An 18,255-nucleotide genomic window follows, 5' to 3' on the forward strand; every position below is an offset into this window, starting at 1 on the left:
AGTAGTTATTTATTTTATTGGATTTCTCACCCATCTTTCTCCACAAGGTTCCAGGGTGGGTTGAAGCCATAAAATATATAATTATATATCATCTGAACTTGGAAGGAGGTGTCACACACACACACCCCAGACACACACATTTTGGGACAAGAGCTTTATTCCAGGCTCCCTGTTCCCCCATTCCTTGTCTGAGACCCCATTACCAAAGCCACTGTCTTGCAAACTCCCTTCTCTCCTCTTTCCCCACCTATCCAGATCTGCTTCCTGATGACGGTGAATGTGATTGGCCAGCGCATGAACTTCATGGTGATCTTTCACGGCTGCTGGTTGGTCGTCATCCTGACGCGCCGTCGGCGGCATGCCATCGCCAGGCTCTGGCCCAAGTACTGTCTCTTCTTGGCGTTCTTCCTGCTCTTCCAATACCTCCTGTGCGTTGGTATCCCTCCAGTACTCTGTATCGGTGAGTGACAATTTTGGGCCCCTTGGAGGTCTAGAAGGATGAGCCTTCTTCCAAGAGCGGGTGGCAATCTCTTGCAGAGAGACCATTCTGCCTCTGTACCCCATTCTGCAGGCGGGGGGTTTGGGGAAGACAGAGGTGCCTATGCAGGAGCCCTTTTCTACTTGCCAGCGTTTTCACCCCCTCTTACCTCCCTTAGACTACCCTTGGAGGTGGAGCCATGCTATCCCCATCAACTCTGTTCTCATCAAGTGGATGTACTTCCCAGACTTCTACATGAAGCCCAACTCCATCAATCTCATGAGTGAGTACTGTGAAACGGCCCTTGTGCCATTTTGACCCTCCCCTGTGGCAGGCAGTGGCGGAGTGAGCCCGGCAAAGCGAGGTCTTGCAGCATTCAACGCCCAGTCTTTCCTGGGGCCACTGTGGGAGTCTTTGGCCCATTACTCTGCATGGCCAATTGAATCTTGAGTCTGAGAGTGACTGGGATTCAGCACCAGGAACAGCTCCTGTAAATGAGCTGGGAAAACCTGTCATTTTCTGGGTGCTGTTGGACTACAACTCCCATCATCCCTGACCATGCTGGCTGGGGCTGATGGGAGCTGGAGTCCAAGGATGCCTAGCAGGTCACAGGTTCCCCATCCTGGACTAGTGAGCTGCAGCATTTAGAAGGAGGGACGAGTGTTGGGTGTAGCCCCTGGGAAAGGAGGTGAGAGATCCTGGGCAATGTTCCATTTCCAAAAAGGCAGGTGCCTCTGCCAATCATGCCTCTGTTGCTTAACCCTACGACCCTTCTCACTGGGTGCGTGTCCTGGATTATTATTTTTTAACCCGCCTTGCTTTTCATAGGTGACTTCCTCCTCTTACTTTGTGCCTCACGGCAATGGAAGGTCTTTGTGGACGAGCAGACTGAAGAGTGGGTGCAACTGGCCGGTGACAACAAGGAGCAGCTTGAGTCACTGCAGGAGAAGCCAAACCCTGTGCCCAACTTTGTTAACTGCAGGTGAGACAGAGAGCTTCTGTGCTCCATCGGCCTCCAGCAATCAGGCCATGGTGGAGCCAAAAGGAAGCACTTCTTCACACAGGGCCTAGTTAACTTGTGGAATTCACTTCTTGGAAGAGGTCATGAGAGCCACCAACTTGGATGGGTTTTGGAGTAGAGAAATTCCTGGGGGATGAGGTTATCAGTGGCCGCTTGCCATGATGGCTACATTCTGTCTTCATTGTTGGAAGCAGTAGGCCTCTGAATGCCAGTGGCTGGGAATCACAGAATGGTAGAGTTGGCAGGGATCCTGAGGTCATCTGGTCTTCTGCTTTCTTGGTCTGATCTAGCATGCCTCTTCTTAAGTACTTCCTCCCCCCCCCCATCTCTTTCTCACCAGGTCTTACCTTGACATGCTGAAGGTGTGTGTGTTCCGCTACCTCTTTTGGTTCGTGCTGGTCATCGTCTTTGTCGCAGGCGCCAACCGCATCAGCGTCTTTGGCCTGGGATACCTGATGGCCTGCTTCTACCTGCTTCTCTGTGGCACTGCCATGCTGCGCCGGACCCTCAGAGCCCGGCTGATGCTGTGGGACTGCCTGATTCTCTACAACGTGACCGTCATCGTTGCCAAGAACATGCTCGCGGTAGGGGCGGGACACCATTGTGCTATTGGGGTGGCGTGGGGAGCAGCGTTTCTTCGGTTCTCCGCCCAGCTTCTTGCCCTTCACTGTGATCCGCAGAAGCAGGTTAAACTACGCATGCAGAATAGGTTGGGTTCGGGGACGTGTCTGTGCAGTTGGGGTTGCCTGACCTGTCCAGATTTTCTCAGTAGAGCATCTGAATTTCAGATTGGAATGCACACAGCTCTTTCTGTGTTCCTTCATGTTTATGCATCCCTTTATGCGATTCTTTCCTCTTAGCTCCTGTCCTGTGTCTTCGTCCAGCAAATGCAGAACAACTTCTGCTGGGTGATTCAGCTCTTCAGCCTGGCCTGCACCGTCAAGGGTTACTACGACCGTGAGTATTTGCAATGGGAGGTGGCGGCTGACAGCAAGGGTGCCTCCCACTCGCCTTTCTGGGTTTCATCACAACTTCCTCCTGTATTAGGCTGGTGGGGAGGGGGAGTACAGAACTGGAAAAGGTGGGCTGAAGGAAAGTGGGCTGGAGTATTGGGAGGGCAGCTGGAAGTCTGGCATGCTAAACTTCCTGAATCCCTTACGAATTGCATCCCTTTCAGATTGATTGATTGATTGATTGATTGATTGAAGCACTAGTCCCCTTGTACCTGGAGTTGCTTGTGAATTTTGTGAAAAGAAAGAAAAACTGCAGTTTTGAAATCAGGGGTTAAAATCAGTGCAGTTTGGGAAGGTTCTGTTAAAAATGGCCTCCAATGGTATCCAAATCCGCTTAAATTTGCAAAAATTTGACCACGATCTTTAAGAGGTGTCCAAATACAGAGCAAACAAGCCAACAACTTCCCAAAATAGATAGTTAATTCGTTTATTTATATACTGTACTGCCTATTGCAGTTTATCTCATATGAACTTGCACAAGACCTATTTTCCACTCCAAAAGCTTTCCTTCCTTTTAAGTCCAATGGTCAGCTGTGATAAGACAGGAGGGCAACTGGAAGCGAGCCCTTTTGGTTGCAGCAACCAGGATGTGGAATTAGCCTCCATCACTCTGTGCCAAAAAAGGTCCTGTGTGCTGAGCCACCCCTTCCCTCTTCTTTGCCAGCCAAGGATGTGGACAAGAACCAGGACTGTTCGCTGCCCATGGAAGAAGCTGGCATCATCTGGGACAGCATCTGCTTCTTCTTCCTGCTCCTCCAGCGCAGGGCCTTCCTCAGCTACTATTTCCTGCATGTTGTGGCAGATCTTCAGGCCTCTGCCTTGCAGGCCTCCAGGTGGGTGTGGAAGGGCTGGGGCAAGGGGAAATCTGGCACATAGTTGGGGAGGGACAGTCTTTGGAGGGTCACTGGCAGAGCTGTGGGCTTGATCTGAGAGCAGTGTCTTTCCTGCTCCCCAGTGTTACAGGGTGCCTGGGAGGAGCTAAGAACACAAGGAGAGCCTGCTAGATCATGTGGTCCAGCATCCTGTTCTCACAGTGGCCAACCAGATGGCTGTGGGGAAAGCACAAGAGCAGGACTCTCCCCTCCTGTGGTTTCCAGCAACTGGTATTCAGAATCATTATTGCCTCTGATAGTGGAGGTAGAAAAATAGCCATTGTGGCCTGTAGCCTTCTCCTCCATGGATTTGTCTTCTCCTCCTTTAAAGCCATCTAAGTTGCTGGCCAGCACTGCCTCCTGTGGAAGTGAGTTCCACAGTTTAGCAATGCACTGCTTGAAGAAGAACTTTCTTTTATCCATCTTGAATCTTCCAACCTTTAGCTTCACTGGATGTTTCTGAGTTTCAGTATTATGCAAAAATTTAGGCTGGTGCTGGAAAGAAAGGGTTGTTGGTGCCAGCCGGGACCTCAAAGGGAGGGTCTCCTCCAACTGTTCTCCACCACTTTGTCTCTCCTCCACAGGGGCTGTGCTCTCTTCAAGGCCAGGATGATCAAGAGCATGAGCTTCCACCACCAGGCGGAAAAGAAGTCCTTAGTGCAGCTCAAGCGCCAGTGAGTTTTGTGGGTGGGGAGAGCAAAGAAGCATCTTCTTGGTTCAGCAGCTTGAGGCGTGGTAGTCCTCAGCAGCTTCTAGCCCAGTTCTCGGGGATCAAGGAATTTCATACAGCTGGGAGGCGTGGAACAAGAGACAAGAGTTTTACCTCACTCGCTCTGGAGCCCTGGGACCAGGGATGGTGGGAAGTCAGGTGCCTCCTCCTTTCCACCCAGCTCCCCCCTCCCGTCCTGCCCTCACCCCCCCAGCAGCAAACAGGCTTTTTAGGAGGCTTCCCTTGGCACCAAAGGGAAGCTGTTGCTGAGGAGGGATGGGTCTTAGATGCCTTTGACTGAAGTACTTGATCACCCAGTGCAAGAAACATGCTTAGGAAAGAGGACACTCTCCTGATGGAACAATTGCACGTTTTGCCTGCCAGCCACGGGCTGCTTATTTCAGGCTCTCTGTTCTCTCCTCAAACTCTCAGAACCAATCCTACGCAGCAGATAGCATGGGTGCAATGCAGTCGTTTCCGGGGAGCTGATGGGGGCATTTTTGTTTACCAGATGCTGGGCAACTGGCTTTCCCAGAAGTTATCTGAAGGCAGAAATGGGGGGTGGGGTGCATCCCCCTAGGATGGGGCTTGATAACATTGTGTAAGATGGGGTGGATCAGATCCCTGGCTCAAGCGACTTGGAGATGACCAGAGATTTTGGAGAACGGACATAACAGGTCTGAGACATGGGTGTCCCACCTTGCTTTTTTGATCACATGGGATCTAGACATAGGGGGTGGGGAACCAGACAGAGGCGGCACAACGTGCCATACTTCTGAAATTGCCACATGCCTGCAGGATGGAGCGGATCCGGGCCAAGCAAGAAAAGTACCACCAGGGACAGACTGCAGCTGACTCAGAAGAGACCCTGGAGACAGAGAGCCCAGGTGCGAAGTAGATTCTGGGGCTGGGAGTATGGGGTGGGGTGGGGTAGGGTGGGGGTCGGCTTTCAAAGTGCTGGAAGCCTTCCTGGAGAACTCTTCTGGTTTTGAACTCCTGACCCCCATCCTTTGTAAATTGGGGCCCTCTCTGACCTACACACTCATGATTAGACACCCAGTTTGACCCTGGTTTTCCTGTGACCTTCCATGACTGTGTGGAGCCTTCATCTTCCCACAGACACATTGCCAACCTGTGGAATTCACTGCCACAGGATATTCCCTAATTAATACAAATAGTATTTCATCCTCAGTCAGGTGGCCTCCACTTTTTGGAGGCAGCATAATTTTCAACACCCAAATGCCGGGTGACAGGCTTCTGCTTGCCTGCGTTCGTGAGCAGCATTAGGGGCTGCCCATCTTACCCTGGCCAAGTCTGCCCTCCTGCCCCTGCCTAGCCTTGTGGGTTCAGAGGAGAGCATTTCTTTGCCTTCAGAGGTCGCCAGCTGCCCTCGTCTGAGCTGGCAGCAACACGCAGGGTGGGGGTCCTTGGCCCGTCCCTCATGCTTCCTTGTGCCCTGTTCCACAGAGGCAGGGACCAAGAAGGAGGCTTCCCGCCAGAGGAAGCAGTGGTGGCGCCCCTGGCTGGATCATGCCACAGGTACTGCCCAGGCCTGGTCTGGAAGGGCTCGATGGGCATCCTAACATCACCTCATCTGGCTCTAAGGCACCTCTAACTCTGCTGGTGGGGGGTCATCACTAACGCAAACCCACCCAGGTGGTTGGTTTCTATCACTTCCATTCTGCACGCCTCTTCTCTCTCTCTCATTCCTCTGTGGGCTCCTTGTCCAGCCCCCTCTCGTGCATGTTCTGCTCCGCACTGACTTGATACTTCTCTGGGTTTCTCGGATCTTTCTCCCCCGGTTCTCTTCACCATGAAAGGGAACTGTAGCTCAGTCGCAGAGCACCTGCTTTTCATACAGAAGGTCCTGGCATCTCCAGGGAATGTCTCCTGCCTGAAACCCTGGAGAGCTGCTGCCAGTCAGTGCAGACAATACTGAGCCGGGTAGACCAATGCTCTGATTCCATATAAAGCAGCTTATATCTTATGTTCCTAACCCTGCCCAAGAAACATCATAGGTGCAAGCATCCCTCTGCCAGAAGATTGTGCAAAAGAAAAATAAAAAATCCCAAGATTCCTTGAACCCTTATGGATATTCGGTTATTCTCCCCAGCTTTGTGGTTTCCAAGGTTTTTGGGTTCTCCCAGTGGTCAGGCTTCCCTTTCCAAAGTCCAGGACCAGCTAATGCTTTTATGTATTTTGCTGAATTCATGAATCACCAAATCAATTCCTAGGATGCTAGGGTGTGATGTACAATAAAAGATAAAACCACAAAATAAATCAACGAAGCACATACAAATAGCCATAGGGAAATAGATAGATAGATGATAGATGATAGATAGATAGATAGATAGATAGATAGATAGATAGATAGATAGATAGATGATAGATGATAGCTATGAACTATAAAAACACCAGGATTACTTGCAGTTGTTGGGTATGAAAGCAACGAATTTTCCATCTGCAAAGGGCTGCTGAACTGAGGAACGGGATGGACTGTAGCCCAGCGGCAGAGCATTTGTGCTGCATGCAAAAGGTGTTGGGTTCAAATCCCAGCATCTCAGTGTAGACAATACCGAGCTAGGTGGAGCCCATGGTCTGATTCTGTATAAAGCAGCTTCCTAAGGAAGAGGTGTCAGGACCTGCACAGTGAGAAATGGACACACCCGACAAAATCCGCTGGAAAATTCTCCTGCACAAGTCCTGCTGAAATCTGAGAGATGTGTATGCATTGTGGACAGAAAATGCACACCCCATCCTCCATTGCAGATGGCTCATAGCTTGGTAGGGAGAAGAGCACATGTTTTGCATGGGTGGGGAAGACAATAAGAAAGGGGAAGCTGGGGAGCCACTTCCCAGCAGTCTAGGCGATACTGAGCTCAATGGACCAGTGGTCTTCCTCGGCATAAGTCAGCTTCCTGCATTTCTTCCCAGGACATTTGGGCAGGCATGTCACCTTATGTGCGGAGCGGTTCAGATCAGGGGCAGCGTTTGCATGAACAAGTGCCAGAGAAGAACATCACACGCTTGTGCAGTGGCTGTTAGCAGACCATGCCATCATTTCACCACCCAAGTGCACAATGGTTCAGGATGACCTTTTCTGCTTTTTTCCTTGCTCCCTGCAACAAGGAGGACCGCGCTCAGTTGAGGGGAGCCCAGAATCACCTGCTCTGCTTTCCAGCAAGGAAGTAGCCGCTCCCTCTAGGGTGGACAGACGCACTGTAGGGACGAGGGGGCATTACAGTGGTAACGTCCGCATGAACCAAACAACTCAGGACTAGTAGTAGCAGCAGCAGTGTGTGCTGCCCGTGTTGTTGTCGTGTTGAAGCACCCAAATTCCTGCTCCCTCCTGGCTTGTCAGCCCTCTTCAGAATGGGAATTGCAGCCACAAGCTGCTGTCCCTCTCCTTGATTCTTCTGTGGGTATCTGCACTTTATAATTGCAGCCACCCAAGAAAATGTAGCGTGAGAGTTGTGGAGTTGTATCTTGATTTCATTGCAATGGGGGACCAGCATATAATGGAAGCAAAGAGGAGGGAGCAAGGCTTTTGTGTGTGTGTGTGTGTGTGTGTGTGTGTGTGTGTTACATTTTGTGAACCGCCCTGAGATCTAACGATGAAGAATGGTATATAAATCTAATAAATAATTATAATAATATAATAATAATTTGTAATCCCCACCTTTTTCAAGATGGCTTGCAAACAAATAACTAACACAAAGGAATAAACATACAGTTTGGTTAATATGATTGCTAAAACTAGGTAAAAAGGTAAAGGTGCCCCTGCCCGTACGGGCCAGTCTTGACAGACTCTAGGGTTGTGCGCTCATCTCACTTAAGAGGCCGGGGGCCAGCGCTGTCCGCAGACACTTCCGGGTCACGTGGCCAGCGTGACGAAGCTGCTCCGGCGAACCGGCACCAGAGCAGCACACAGAACGCCGTTTACCTTCCCGCTATAAAGCGGTCCCTATTTATCTACTTGCACCTGGGGGTGCTTCCGAACTGCTAGGTTGGCAGGCGCTGGGACCGAGCAACGGGAGCACACCCCGCCACGGGGATTCGAACCGCCGACCATGCGATCGGCAAGTCCTAGGCGCTGAGGTTTTACCCACAACACCACCCGCGTAAAACTAGGTAGAAACCTGTATAAAGCATGAAATCCCAAAAGCTAACGGCAGCAGAAAACAGAGGTGGCTATCTTGTGGGCCCAGGGGCCTGAGTGCCTCTCTACTGCAAAGGAAATTTTCCTGGTTCTTCAAGTCCCTTCAACTAATTTTGGCCATGGCAGCAGGAATGGTATGGCACCAGAGTGGACAGAGATTTCAACTCTCTGTCTACCCCAGGAGCCTGGTGGGGTCTGCCAGTTGTCCGCTCTGCAGTCATCAGATGGATCAGTTGATGAGCAGGCAGGGGAGGATAACCTCCCTGCTCATCTGCTCTGCACTTTGGGTCCTGTGAGTGTGGAGGTGAGCAAACCCATTTTTTTTACCATACTCACCATTAGCCTGCAGGTGACTGCAGCTCTTGAGCCAAAAACAGATAGCCACCCCTGGTATAAAACATGCCCTCATGAAGTGATGCAAACCCAAATTCAAAAGCCTGGGCAGATAAATAAAATGTGTGGTTTTTTTTACCTGATGCCTTCAGCTCATAAGGCCATGCGGCAGGTGCATGGAGCTGGGAAGCACATTTCAGAGGCAGAGTGTGCCACTAAGGAGAAAGGCCACTCCTACTGCCCTCACTTGAAGAAAGGCCTCTGCAGATGACCTGAAAGTAGCCGACCCTTTCCAGGATCTCTTGTCCAGTGTTTGCAGCCTGGATCTCTGCTTCCAGAGGATGCTCTGGCACCCCTGGTGGCATTGGGGCAGACCAGGCTTGTGTCACTGAGCCAACCTGGTCCCTGTTCTGTTATAGGGAGGTAGTGCCTGTCCCGGCAGCAAACCAGATCATTGGCCTTTGGTGGACCCAGTGTTCAGCCCCCAGCAAAGCAGGATTGCAACCAGAGCTCCCATTCGCCAATCCAAAGCCAGGCAGGCTGTTTGCATGCTCCCTCCTTCTTGCCTTTCTTACTAGGGGCAATGAACCGGTTCTCCTCTCTATGTGCCCTTCTTTTAGCTGTCTTTTAAGTCGCACTTGGGGTCTTTTTCTGCATGCCTGTGCTCCAAAGGGAGCTCTGAGCTCCTGTCCCCCCTCACTGCCATCCCCTGCAGCTGGCAGGGTGGGGGGCAAACAAGGGAACTTCCTAATGGTGGGGTCTTTTTGGATTCCAGTGCTGCACTCGGGAGATTATTTCTTGTTTGAGACGGACAGTGAGGAGGATGAGGAGTCGGTCTTGGAGGATCAGAAGCCCCCGAAACAGAGCGCATTCCAGGTGAGAAGTTGGGAGCAGAAGCAGTGGCATCACAAGGGGGTGCAAGGGGGTGGTGTGCCCCAGGTGCCATGTCTGGGGGGGTGACAAGAAGGCACCCCGCGATGTGCTCGCCCCACTGCCTGGAGGCAGGCTTTCCCCACTCCCATCCTTCCTAGGTCATTCCAACTGCAATTACTCACTAATGAGCACTCTGTTCATGCCCCAAAGTACTCATGGGGAGCTACTTTCGGTTCACCCACACTTCCGTTTCTCCCGAGATACATGGGTCCAAGAAGTTCTTCTTTTGTCCTTCTGCTTTTCCTGGGAAAACCTGCCATTTACTGCTGAATCGGGGGCGGGGGGGAATCCGTTGGGTTCTCTGCAGAAGTGTGGATGAGCCCTTTCTTTCACATACCGCAAGCAGTGGAAATATGTTACAAGGCGAAGTTCCAGGGAACACTAAATGACTCTCAAGACATTGGGGTGCTGGTGGGGTGGGTGCCTGCCATCTACATTAACCTGGTGTGGCTTTTAATTTGCCTTCAGCCTCTCGGACATCTTTTGATGGAAGCTGCATTGATATGAGGTTGCCTTGCATTCCAGCCCAGAGTCAAGCCTTTTCTTCCTTCCTGCTTTCTCATTTATGCATTTTGTCACTTTGTTTGCAGCTGGCTTACCAGGCATGGGTGACCAACGCCAAGTCTGCGCTGCGTGAGCGACAGCGGCAGGAAAAGGAGCAGCGAAAGGTGGAGCAGGCAGAAGGCAGGTCTTCCTGTGCCCTCTCCCCTCTCCTTTCCGACTGGGCTGGGCAGAGGTGGTACCTCTCAAGTTGACCCCTGCTGCCTGGCCCTCTTGGTCCACACTGGCACGAGGCCCAGCTCTGATGAGCACTGGGGGGGGGGCAGACCAGGCGGGAGGGTGTGACCGTATCTGTGTCTTGCAGGTGACTTAACCAAAGGGGAATCCCAGCGAGGTGAAATGGCAGACAGGGCCAGCAGCAAAGGGGAAGAGGAGGAAGAAGAGGAGGAGGAAGAAGAAGAAGAGGAAGAAGAAGAAGAGGAAGAGGCTGCTCCAGGTACCTTGCTCAGTGGGACTACACTCAGGTAGGGGATCCCCTGTGTACTGGGCTGCCTTTGAGCCACATTCATCTGCAAGAACCGCAGCAGAGGATTCATTTTCCTGTTTCACAGATGCAATGGAAAACTTGGGGGGGGAGCACAAGGAGTGTAGTGTAGACTGCATGACCCCTCAGTCCCGCCCTTCCAGCACCTTGCTGTAATTTCTTGTCCCTCAGCATCTGTTGCCTAATGGTATGGCCGCTCTGGTTGCTACTATAGCGACGAAGAATGGTATTTTAAACTCACCCTGCCTAATGGTTCTGAACCAAAATAGAGTTTTAGCCTTTGAAATTTGCACGTCTCTGAATTTTGCAGTTATCCAGCCAAGCAGTGTGTACAAAAGTGCTGCAGCTCTTTCCCCCTCAGTATCCGCTGCCCAATAATAGGGCCGGCCCTGGTTGCTAGGAAGCAGTACTTGGGTTTGGGATATTTTCCCAGAGACCAGGGTGTCGGGGAAACTGGTTACCCACTGCAGGGATCAGAGATGGCGGCCTCGATGGGCATTTGGCCTCCTTCAACCAGGCTCTCCTTTTATCCAGAGAAGAGCAACGTGGTGCAGAGGGTGCTGAACGTTCTGGGTTTCCTGTGGGTGCTGTGCCAGGCCACGGTGGACGGGCTCACCCAGTGGCTGCGGGCCTTTACCAAGGAGCACGAACAGCTGTCTGCCGTGTTGGGACTGGAGAGATTCGTCCTCACGCAACAGCTGGATCAGGTAGGCCTAGCTTGGTACAGCTGGGGCATCTTTTGGAAGGAGGGAGGAAAGGGGTGAGGTATGATCCACTTGGTGACGACATGTAAAACTTTGCAGGTAGGCGAGGTTCAGAGGAGCGTCCTGGACAGGCTGTACAAACCAGCAGCGACAGATAACACCTCCGAGGACACCGCCTTGCCGGGTACGGCGGCAGAGTCTCCAGACAGCATGGCTTCCAGGCAGGTGCATAGGGGCAGAGGGCTGCTGGGAGGTCAAAGCCACATGTGGATCTGTGTGGGGCCCCTCTCTCCACCGCCGGTGGAGTTTGTGGGAGCTTAATGGCACGTAATTCAAGCAACCTGCATTTGGCGTACCGGAATAGGGTGGGCTCAGCAGTGGAGAGAAGAGTGCCCCTGGACATGTACGGGCTGTCTTCTCTCTTACCTCTATAACCACAACCTAAAACAGATGGGATGAAGTATATTTAGGAAGGCCCCATTCTGGAGGCGGGGGCTTGAACCTGAGTCCCCCCAAGTCTCTCTTCATTGGTCCACCTTCCACAGCATGGTGCCATCCAGCTACTTTGGACTAGAACTCCCATCGGCCTTGTTTTTATTTCCCTAATATTAGACAAGTGTTTTCGCTATACTGTTTTTGACTCCTGCTAAACCCTTTCCCCACTTTTGTTTAAGGTAAGCCTGTCCAGATATGCCATTTTATTATGTATTCTATAACTAAAGAAAAGTTGCCTTTACCTGTATTTTTTCTTGTTTTATTATGTCTGTTTGTTTTTAATGTCTGTTGGCGTTTTCCTAGGAAGATTTAACACAAAGTGGGGACATTTATTCACTCTGTTTTGGAGCTGGTGCATGACTTTCTTTTTCTGCCCTCTTTCTCCCCCCTCCTCCCGCCCCCCAAGCAGTGGGTGCGAAGGAGCAGAGGTGCTTAGCAATTACACCACCGGCTACGACACCCGAAGCGGCAGTGAGGAGCAGATCCCTGCCATGGGCTTCCCGGACGACGTGAGGCTCCCTCCCAGCAACTCCCAGGAGCTGCTGACTTACTCCAAGGCACGGCCGCGCACAGCCAGTGAGCTGCTGCTGAGCAGGTACTACTGGGGCCACTCGCCTATATTGGCTCAAGGCTGTGTGGGTAAATATGCCAAGCTTTGTGGGCAGGGAAGGGGCAGAGAACCATTCTCAGCCTGAAGGATGCAGCATTTCCTCGTAGTCAGTCTTCCGCAGGGGTGGAGTCATATGCCAGTGGTGGGCGTGGCCATTGGCAAAAGGGGGTGGAGAAATGGGTGTGGCTCTTACCTCTGGGCAGTAGGCTACTTTCCAGCCATTCTGCAGGTTTGTACCACCCCACACATCTCTCAGTCCTTCTTCCAAGCAAGCAAGAGGTGTTATCGCAATTCAAGGAAACATTCCAGCCAGTCAAAGCACTCAGGGAGAGTGTGTATATCTGGGCCATTGAATAATGCAGTCTGGGGAGAGTCCTGGGGGCCAGATAAAGAGGCCTGGATGGCCACATTCACACACACCCAGGCCTGTGGTTCCCCACCCCATGAGGCAGATGCTCAGGGAGGTCGGAAGAATGAAAATTGTTTGCATGGATCACTTTCAGGAGAAAGGGCTGTAGATCATGTAAAGCAAAGGCAAGTGTCCCTGGTTTGATTCCGGACATCCCCAGGTAGGGATAGGAAAGACCTCTATCTGAAACCCTGGGGAGCTGCTGTCTGTCAGAGTAGGCACAATAGGCTCAATTGGCCTTCCTCCATCTACTGTGCTCCACCTGCTTTGGACTAGGGCTCCTATCAACCCCAATATCCTCCAGGCACAGAATGCTGGGGCTGATGGGAGTTGTCATCCAAACCATCTGGAGGGAAGCCTGGACTGGGATGGACAAAGTGTCTGGTTGGGTATAAAGCAGCTTCTTGAGCTCCTAAACAAAAATAAAGTGTTTATTACCTTTCTATCCCACCTTTCCTCTGAGGAGCTCAAGGTAGCATGTGTGGCCCTCCTCCTTCACATTGTATCCTCACAACAACCCTGAGAGGTAGGCTAGGCTGAGAGGCCCAAGTTCACCCAGCGGGGTTCATGGCCAAGTGGGGATTTGAACCCTGGTCTCCAAGGTCCTACTGCCAATGCTTGTTAACCCCTGCACCATACTTGGGCATGTAAAAAATTTGCCAGCTGATGCAAGTTTTGCCAACTGGAATACATTTTGCAGATGGGAGAATGCAGAGTTACTGGGCATATATATATGTATTACAATCTGGAAGGTGTTTGTATTAAGCAAGGGTGGCAGAAATGGGTTACCTCTTTGGCTATGGGCAGGTGACGAGGCAGGCAGACACAGCACGGGTGGGGCTTTGCTACCCCAGCTGCTTTCCCTTTTGGCTCAGCCTGACTGACTCTCTCCTCCTCTCTCTCCTGTTGGTTCTTTCCAGGCATGTCTCCTTTGAGGAGCTGGAGGAGTCTGAGCGCTTCTACCACTCGCAGAACCGCTTTCTGCAGCTGCTGCTGGCCTGCTACCACTTTGTGGCCGGACACTCGGACCTGCTCTGCTACTTCATCATCATCCTGAACAACATGGTGACGGCCTCGGTCATCTCGCTGGTCCTGCCCATCCTGGTCTTCCTGTGGGCTATGCTGTCCATCCCGCGGCCCAGCAAGCGCTTCTGGATGACAGCAATCGTCTACACAGAGGTGGGGCACCCAAAATCCTTGTGACACCCCCTCTTGTCTTGTAGAAGTGAGATGATGAACATGAAAACTTTCCTTCTAATAACTGTCGACAAAAGGGGTGGAGAACCTTTTTCTAAAATATTTTTTTATTAATTTTCCATTTTTCTCCAATATTACATCATAACAATTAATATTTTTCACAATTTCAAAATTTCCCCATTCTTCCCCGACTTCCCTCAACCTCCTTCTCTGGTTTATTTCACAATAATATCATTTCCTGCACATTACCTTTTTCACTCCTTTTTTTTTTTTTTTTAAAAATAGCTTGTAAATTATATAATTTTTGCTAATTGTAAATGATTATTCAAAACCTGCTAGGGAGTTCAGGGTGAGGAACCTTTTTCAGCCTGAGGGCCGCATTCCCTTCTGGACAACCTTCCAGGGGCCACATGCCAGAGTGGGTGGAGCCGTTTTACACACACACACACACACACACACACCTCTGTTTTTTGTCAGGGCAAGTAAGAGGCTGTATCAGAGTTCAAAGACGCATTCCAGCCAGGCAAAATCACTTAAGCAAGGGGGTGAAGCAAGGTCAGCGAGCAGAGTAGCTTGGGAGAGGGATGTGTGGCTGGGCAGAGCCCTGAGGGTCAGATAAAAAGGCTGGGAGGGGCACATTTGAACCTGGGGCTAGAGCAGTGTTTCCCAACCTTTGGTCTCAAGCTGTTTTCGGACTACAATTCCCGCCACCCCTGACTACTGGTCTTGCTAGCTAGGGATGATGGGAGTTGTAGTCCAAAAACAGCTGGAGACCCAAGACTGGGAAACACTGGGCTAGAGGCTCCCCAGCCCTGGTCTGCAATATTAGTTGCAAGTTAACAAGGGTACCTGGGCTTTTGTATACAGAAAGTAGAAGGGCTTACAAGCGAGGAACGGGCAGATTTTGGTTTGGTTCGAACCAATATCAATCAGCCTAGGAGGTTGATGTTTTTGGACCTATACTGAAAGACTATTGACATATATATCTGTGTAGGTTTGGGTGGCTGGTGGCGTGTGACGTTGTGGTAAACGTCCTTAAGCCTTGCGACTGTTCTGCTGCCATGAGGTGCCAGGAACGTCCTCCTGGCTAGCCTGGCTCTGATCCTCCCCTGCCATCTCCCCTCACAGGTGATGGTGGTGGTGAAATACCTCTTCCAGTTCGGCTTCTTCCCCTGGAATAGCTATACCACCCTGGTGCGCTACGAGAGCAAGCCCTTTTTCGCACCGCGCATCCTGGGCCTGGAGAAAACGGACAACTACATCAAGTACGACCTGATCCAGCTGATGGCTCTCTTCTTCCACCGGTCCTTGCTCCTGGTAAGAGGGAGCCTGGGGCCCTCCGTGTGAGACCGTTTCACTTGCATGCTGCTTTATTGTAATGAAACCTTGAAGCAATCTACAAAGAAATTGTTTTATTTTGAAACGCTGAAGTTGTCAATGAAAGACAGTTAAAACCAGGCTTCTTAAAACATTCAGCAATACAGTCACACCTCGGAAGTCAAACGCCTTGTGAGTCAAACGTTTTGGCTCCCGAACGCTGCAAACCCAGAAGTGAGTTTTCCAGTTTGCGAACGTTCTTTGGAACCTGAATGTCCACCGGGGCTTCCACAGCTTCCAGTTGAGTGCAGGAAGCTCCTGCAGCCAATTTGAAGCCATGCTTTGGTTGTCGAACGTTTTCAGAAGTCGAACGGACTTCCTGAACAGATTCCATTTGACAACCAAGGTACGATTGTAATTAAATTCAACCACAGGGAGTGTGACAGCATTCTAAATGTCTGGAAAGGCTTGTCCAAACAAAAATGCTTTAAACCGAAAAGAATACAACAACACAGCTGCCTGATATCAATAGGCAGGGAGTTCCAAAGTGTGGGTGCTGCTATACTAAAAGATTGATTTATTACATTTGCAGAACAAGTATTCTATAGCACCTGCAGCAGGGCCAGGTTCACAGATGGAAGAAGTCAAGGGAACACATAAGGGATTAAGGTGGTCCCACAAGTAAACTGGCCCAAACTATAAAGCAATTTGTATACAAATAGTAACTTCTTGACTAGAAGCCAGCCCCCTCTGCCTAACCTGGGAAAGCTGTGGGATGGACCTGGAGTAGCCTGTTGCAGAAAGTGGTACCTGAGCAGTCCCTGGTAGCTATAGCAACAGATGCAGGGAAAGCTTGTTTCTCCTAGGCTTGGTATGGAGTTGAGTGCAGTGTGAGAGCTGAGTCCTGGGGTGGACAGCATAGTGCCTTCCTGAAGCTGATGGACTCCAACTCCCATCAGGCCAATAGTCAGGGGTTGTCATTGCATGATATTAGGCAGGTGCAGTCCTTACACTGTTTGCTGCAGTAGCTAAAAACTTTTATTTTATTGTGCACATTTATTTTTAAAACGTATTGATTTTATTTATATTTTTATCATTTTATTATGTCTTCTGTTTTCTAAAATATGTTTTTATTGTTAATATTTAATGGATATTTTGTGCATTTTAGGTAAACGGCCTAGATGAAGTGGTTTGTAAATAAAGTAAATAAAGTAAATAGGCCTGCTGCATGACGTTGGCTTCCTCTTCCCAAACCCTTTCTGAACTTACCTGCCTTCCTGTCCTCTTTGACAGAGCTACGGGCTGTGGGATCACGAGGAAGAGGTCCTGGCCAAACATCCTCTTGAAGCAGCAGAGCCTGTGGCTTCCACCGAGAGCAAAGAGGTGGCTGAGACTTTGGTGGAAGCTGACGTTGGTGCAGAAACCGTGGTGGTTCAGGAGGCGGAGCCCGAGGTGCCCAAGGGAATCCGCTCACGGTTCCGGAAGAAAAAGGAGAAGAAGAAGAAAAGGAGCAAGGCTCTGAAAGAGCAGGGAGAGGAAGGTAGGTGGGGGGTGACACCTATGCTTCTTGTTTCCAGCCTCCCCAGGTCTGGGGGCAACAGTGCATCAAAAATACATATCTAAACTACCTTGTCAAGCATTTCAAGACCTGCTTGCAGCTCACAGATGAAAGCTGGTCTGCAGAAGTCAGACCAGATAAAGAAAAACCCCTGAGATTGTGTTGGGATGCAGGGAATAAGAGGGGGTCTTGTTAGGCCATATCGGGCTGACATTGAAGCAAGGAGGTGAGGCCAGTGCTTGCTTATTTCCCTGCCCCTTCTGTTTCCAACCTCAGAGGAGCAGCAGGGAGAGGAGCAGGATCCGAAGCAAAAGGACAAGAAGTCCAGCCCATCCAAGGAGAAGTTGAAGGCTGCTGGACTGAGAGTGAAGAGCTTCTTCGTCTCTGCGTAAGTGACGATATGGACTTTTGGGGAGGGGGCTGGGAGCAACGGGCTTGGAACTGGCTCTCCCCTCCAGGAGGCAGGTTGCCACATGGAGCAAATGAACGTGAAAAGCTGCCAATTGCCAGGGCAGCCTCTTTCTCCATCTGACTCAGCGTTCTTCCCTCTAATTTTATAGCTACTTGGATGGGTTTAAAAGAGGATTGGCCAAAATTGATGAAAAAAGCTGTCAATGGCTTATAGCCACTTGAATGTCATGCCTTGATTGTTGTTTTAACTGTTTTGCTCTTTTATTGGGCTTGTTAATTATACATTTTAATTAGGGACGTTTAAATGTAGTTGTTCTACTATGCATTTTTAATTGTGGGTAGTTGCATTTGGCGTGCTCTGGTCCATGGGGTCACGAAGAGTCGGACACGACTAAACGACTAAACAACAACAGTTGCATTTTTATAGCTGGTTTTATTCTTGCTATTTTTCTGTTGTTCATACATGCCTTGGCTTCTTCTTGAAAAGCAATATATTCATAATGATGTTCTACCTCTACTGTTGGACACAGTAAGCCTCTGATTGCCAACTGCTGGGAAATCACTAGGGGGAGGGGGGAAGTGCTCTTCTTCTCAGGTCCTGCTGGAAGGTTTTTCACAAGCATCTGGGTGGCCACGGTAACAAGAGGATGCTGGACCAGATGGGCAACTAGCTGTGGTGGCTATGCTCTACCTCCACTGAATAATATCAGTCTTCCTTGTGGATTTCCCATTGGGGCATCTAGTTGGTGACTCTGAGAACAGGATGCTGGATTCAATGGGCCTCCTTGCGCCTAATCTAGCATCCCTCTTCTAATGCTGGGCAATGGCTCTCCAGGTTCATTTCCGGGGTCTTTCTCATCACTTGATGCTTCCTGGGGTCCTTTTACCTGGAAGTTCCTGGGATAAAACCTGGGACCTTTTGCATGCTCCACCCACCCTCTCCACAACCCACATGGCTATCTTACATTGAGCAAGCCTCTTCTTCCATCTA

General features: G+C 50.5%; 1 protein-coding gene across 9 annotated transcripts in view; it reads left to right on the forward strand.

The window, feature by feature from the left end:
• The window catches only part of PIEZO1 (piezo type mechanosensitive ion channel component 1 (Er blood group)), a 110,865-nt gene that overhangs the window by 84,569 nt on the left and 8,041 nt on the right, over positions 1-18,255 (forward strand). The window contains exons 22-41 of one of the 9 annotated variants that reach the window (XM_083626184.1): positions 256-460; positions 657-761; positions 1,307-1,460; positions 1,840-2,083; positions 2,360-2,456; positions 3,177-3,345; positions 3,969-4,058; positions 4,892-4,980; positions 5,561-5,632; positions 7,223-7,339; positions 9,361-9,461; positions 10,109-10,202; positions 10,384-10,515; positions 11,098-11,270; positions 11,367-11,488; positions 12,172-12,357; positions 13,702-13,960; positions 15,107-15,295; positions 16,589-16,835; positions 17,130-17,241. In XM_083626184.1, coding sequence (XP_083482310.1) covers positions 256-460; positions 657-761; positions 1,307-1,460; positions 1,840-2,083; positions 2,360-2,456; positions 3,177-3,345; positions 3,969-4,058; positions 4,892-4,980; positions 5,561-5,632; positions 7,223-7,339; positions 9,361-9,461; positions 10,109-10,202; positions 10,384-10,515; positions 11,098-11,270; positions 11,367-11,488; positions 12,172-12,357; positions 13,702-13,960; positions 15,107-15,295; positions 16,589-16,835; positions 17,130-17,241 — 2,957 coding nt within the window. Of the gene's footprint in view, positions 1-255; positions 461-656; positions 762-1,306; positions 1,461-1,839; positions 2,084-2,359; positions 2,457-3,176; positions 3,346-3,968; positions 4,059-4,891; positions 4,981-5,560; positions 5,633-7,222; positions 7,340-9,360; positions 9,462-10,108; positions 10,203-10,383; positions 10,516-11,097; positions 11,271-11,366; positions 11,489-12,168; positions 12,358-13,701; positions 13,961-15,106; positions 15,296-16,588; positions 16,836-17,123; positions 17,242-18,255 lie in introns of all 9 variants that reach the window. The other 8 variants (XM_083626183.1, XM_083626186.1, XM_083626187.1 and 5 more) reach the window with 8 other exon arrangements.

The sequence above is a fragment of the Podarcis filfolensis genome (genome assembly GCF_964270895.1).
Source record: "Podarcis filfolensis genome assembly, chromosome: 8".
Taxonomy (NCBI): domain Eukaryota; kingdom Metazoa; phylum Chordata; class Lepidosauria; order Squamata; family Lacertidae; genus Podarcis; species Podarcis filfolensis.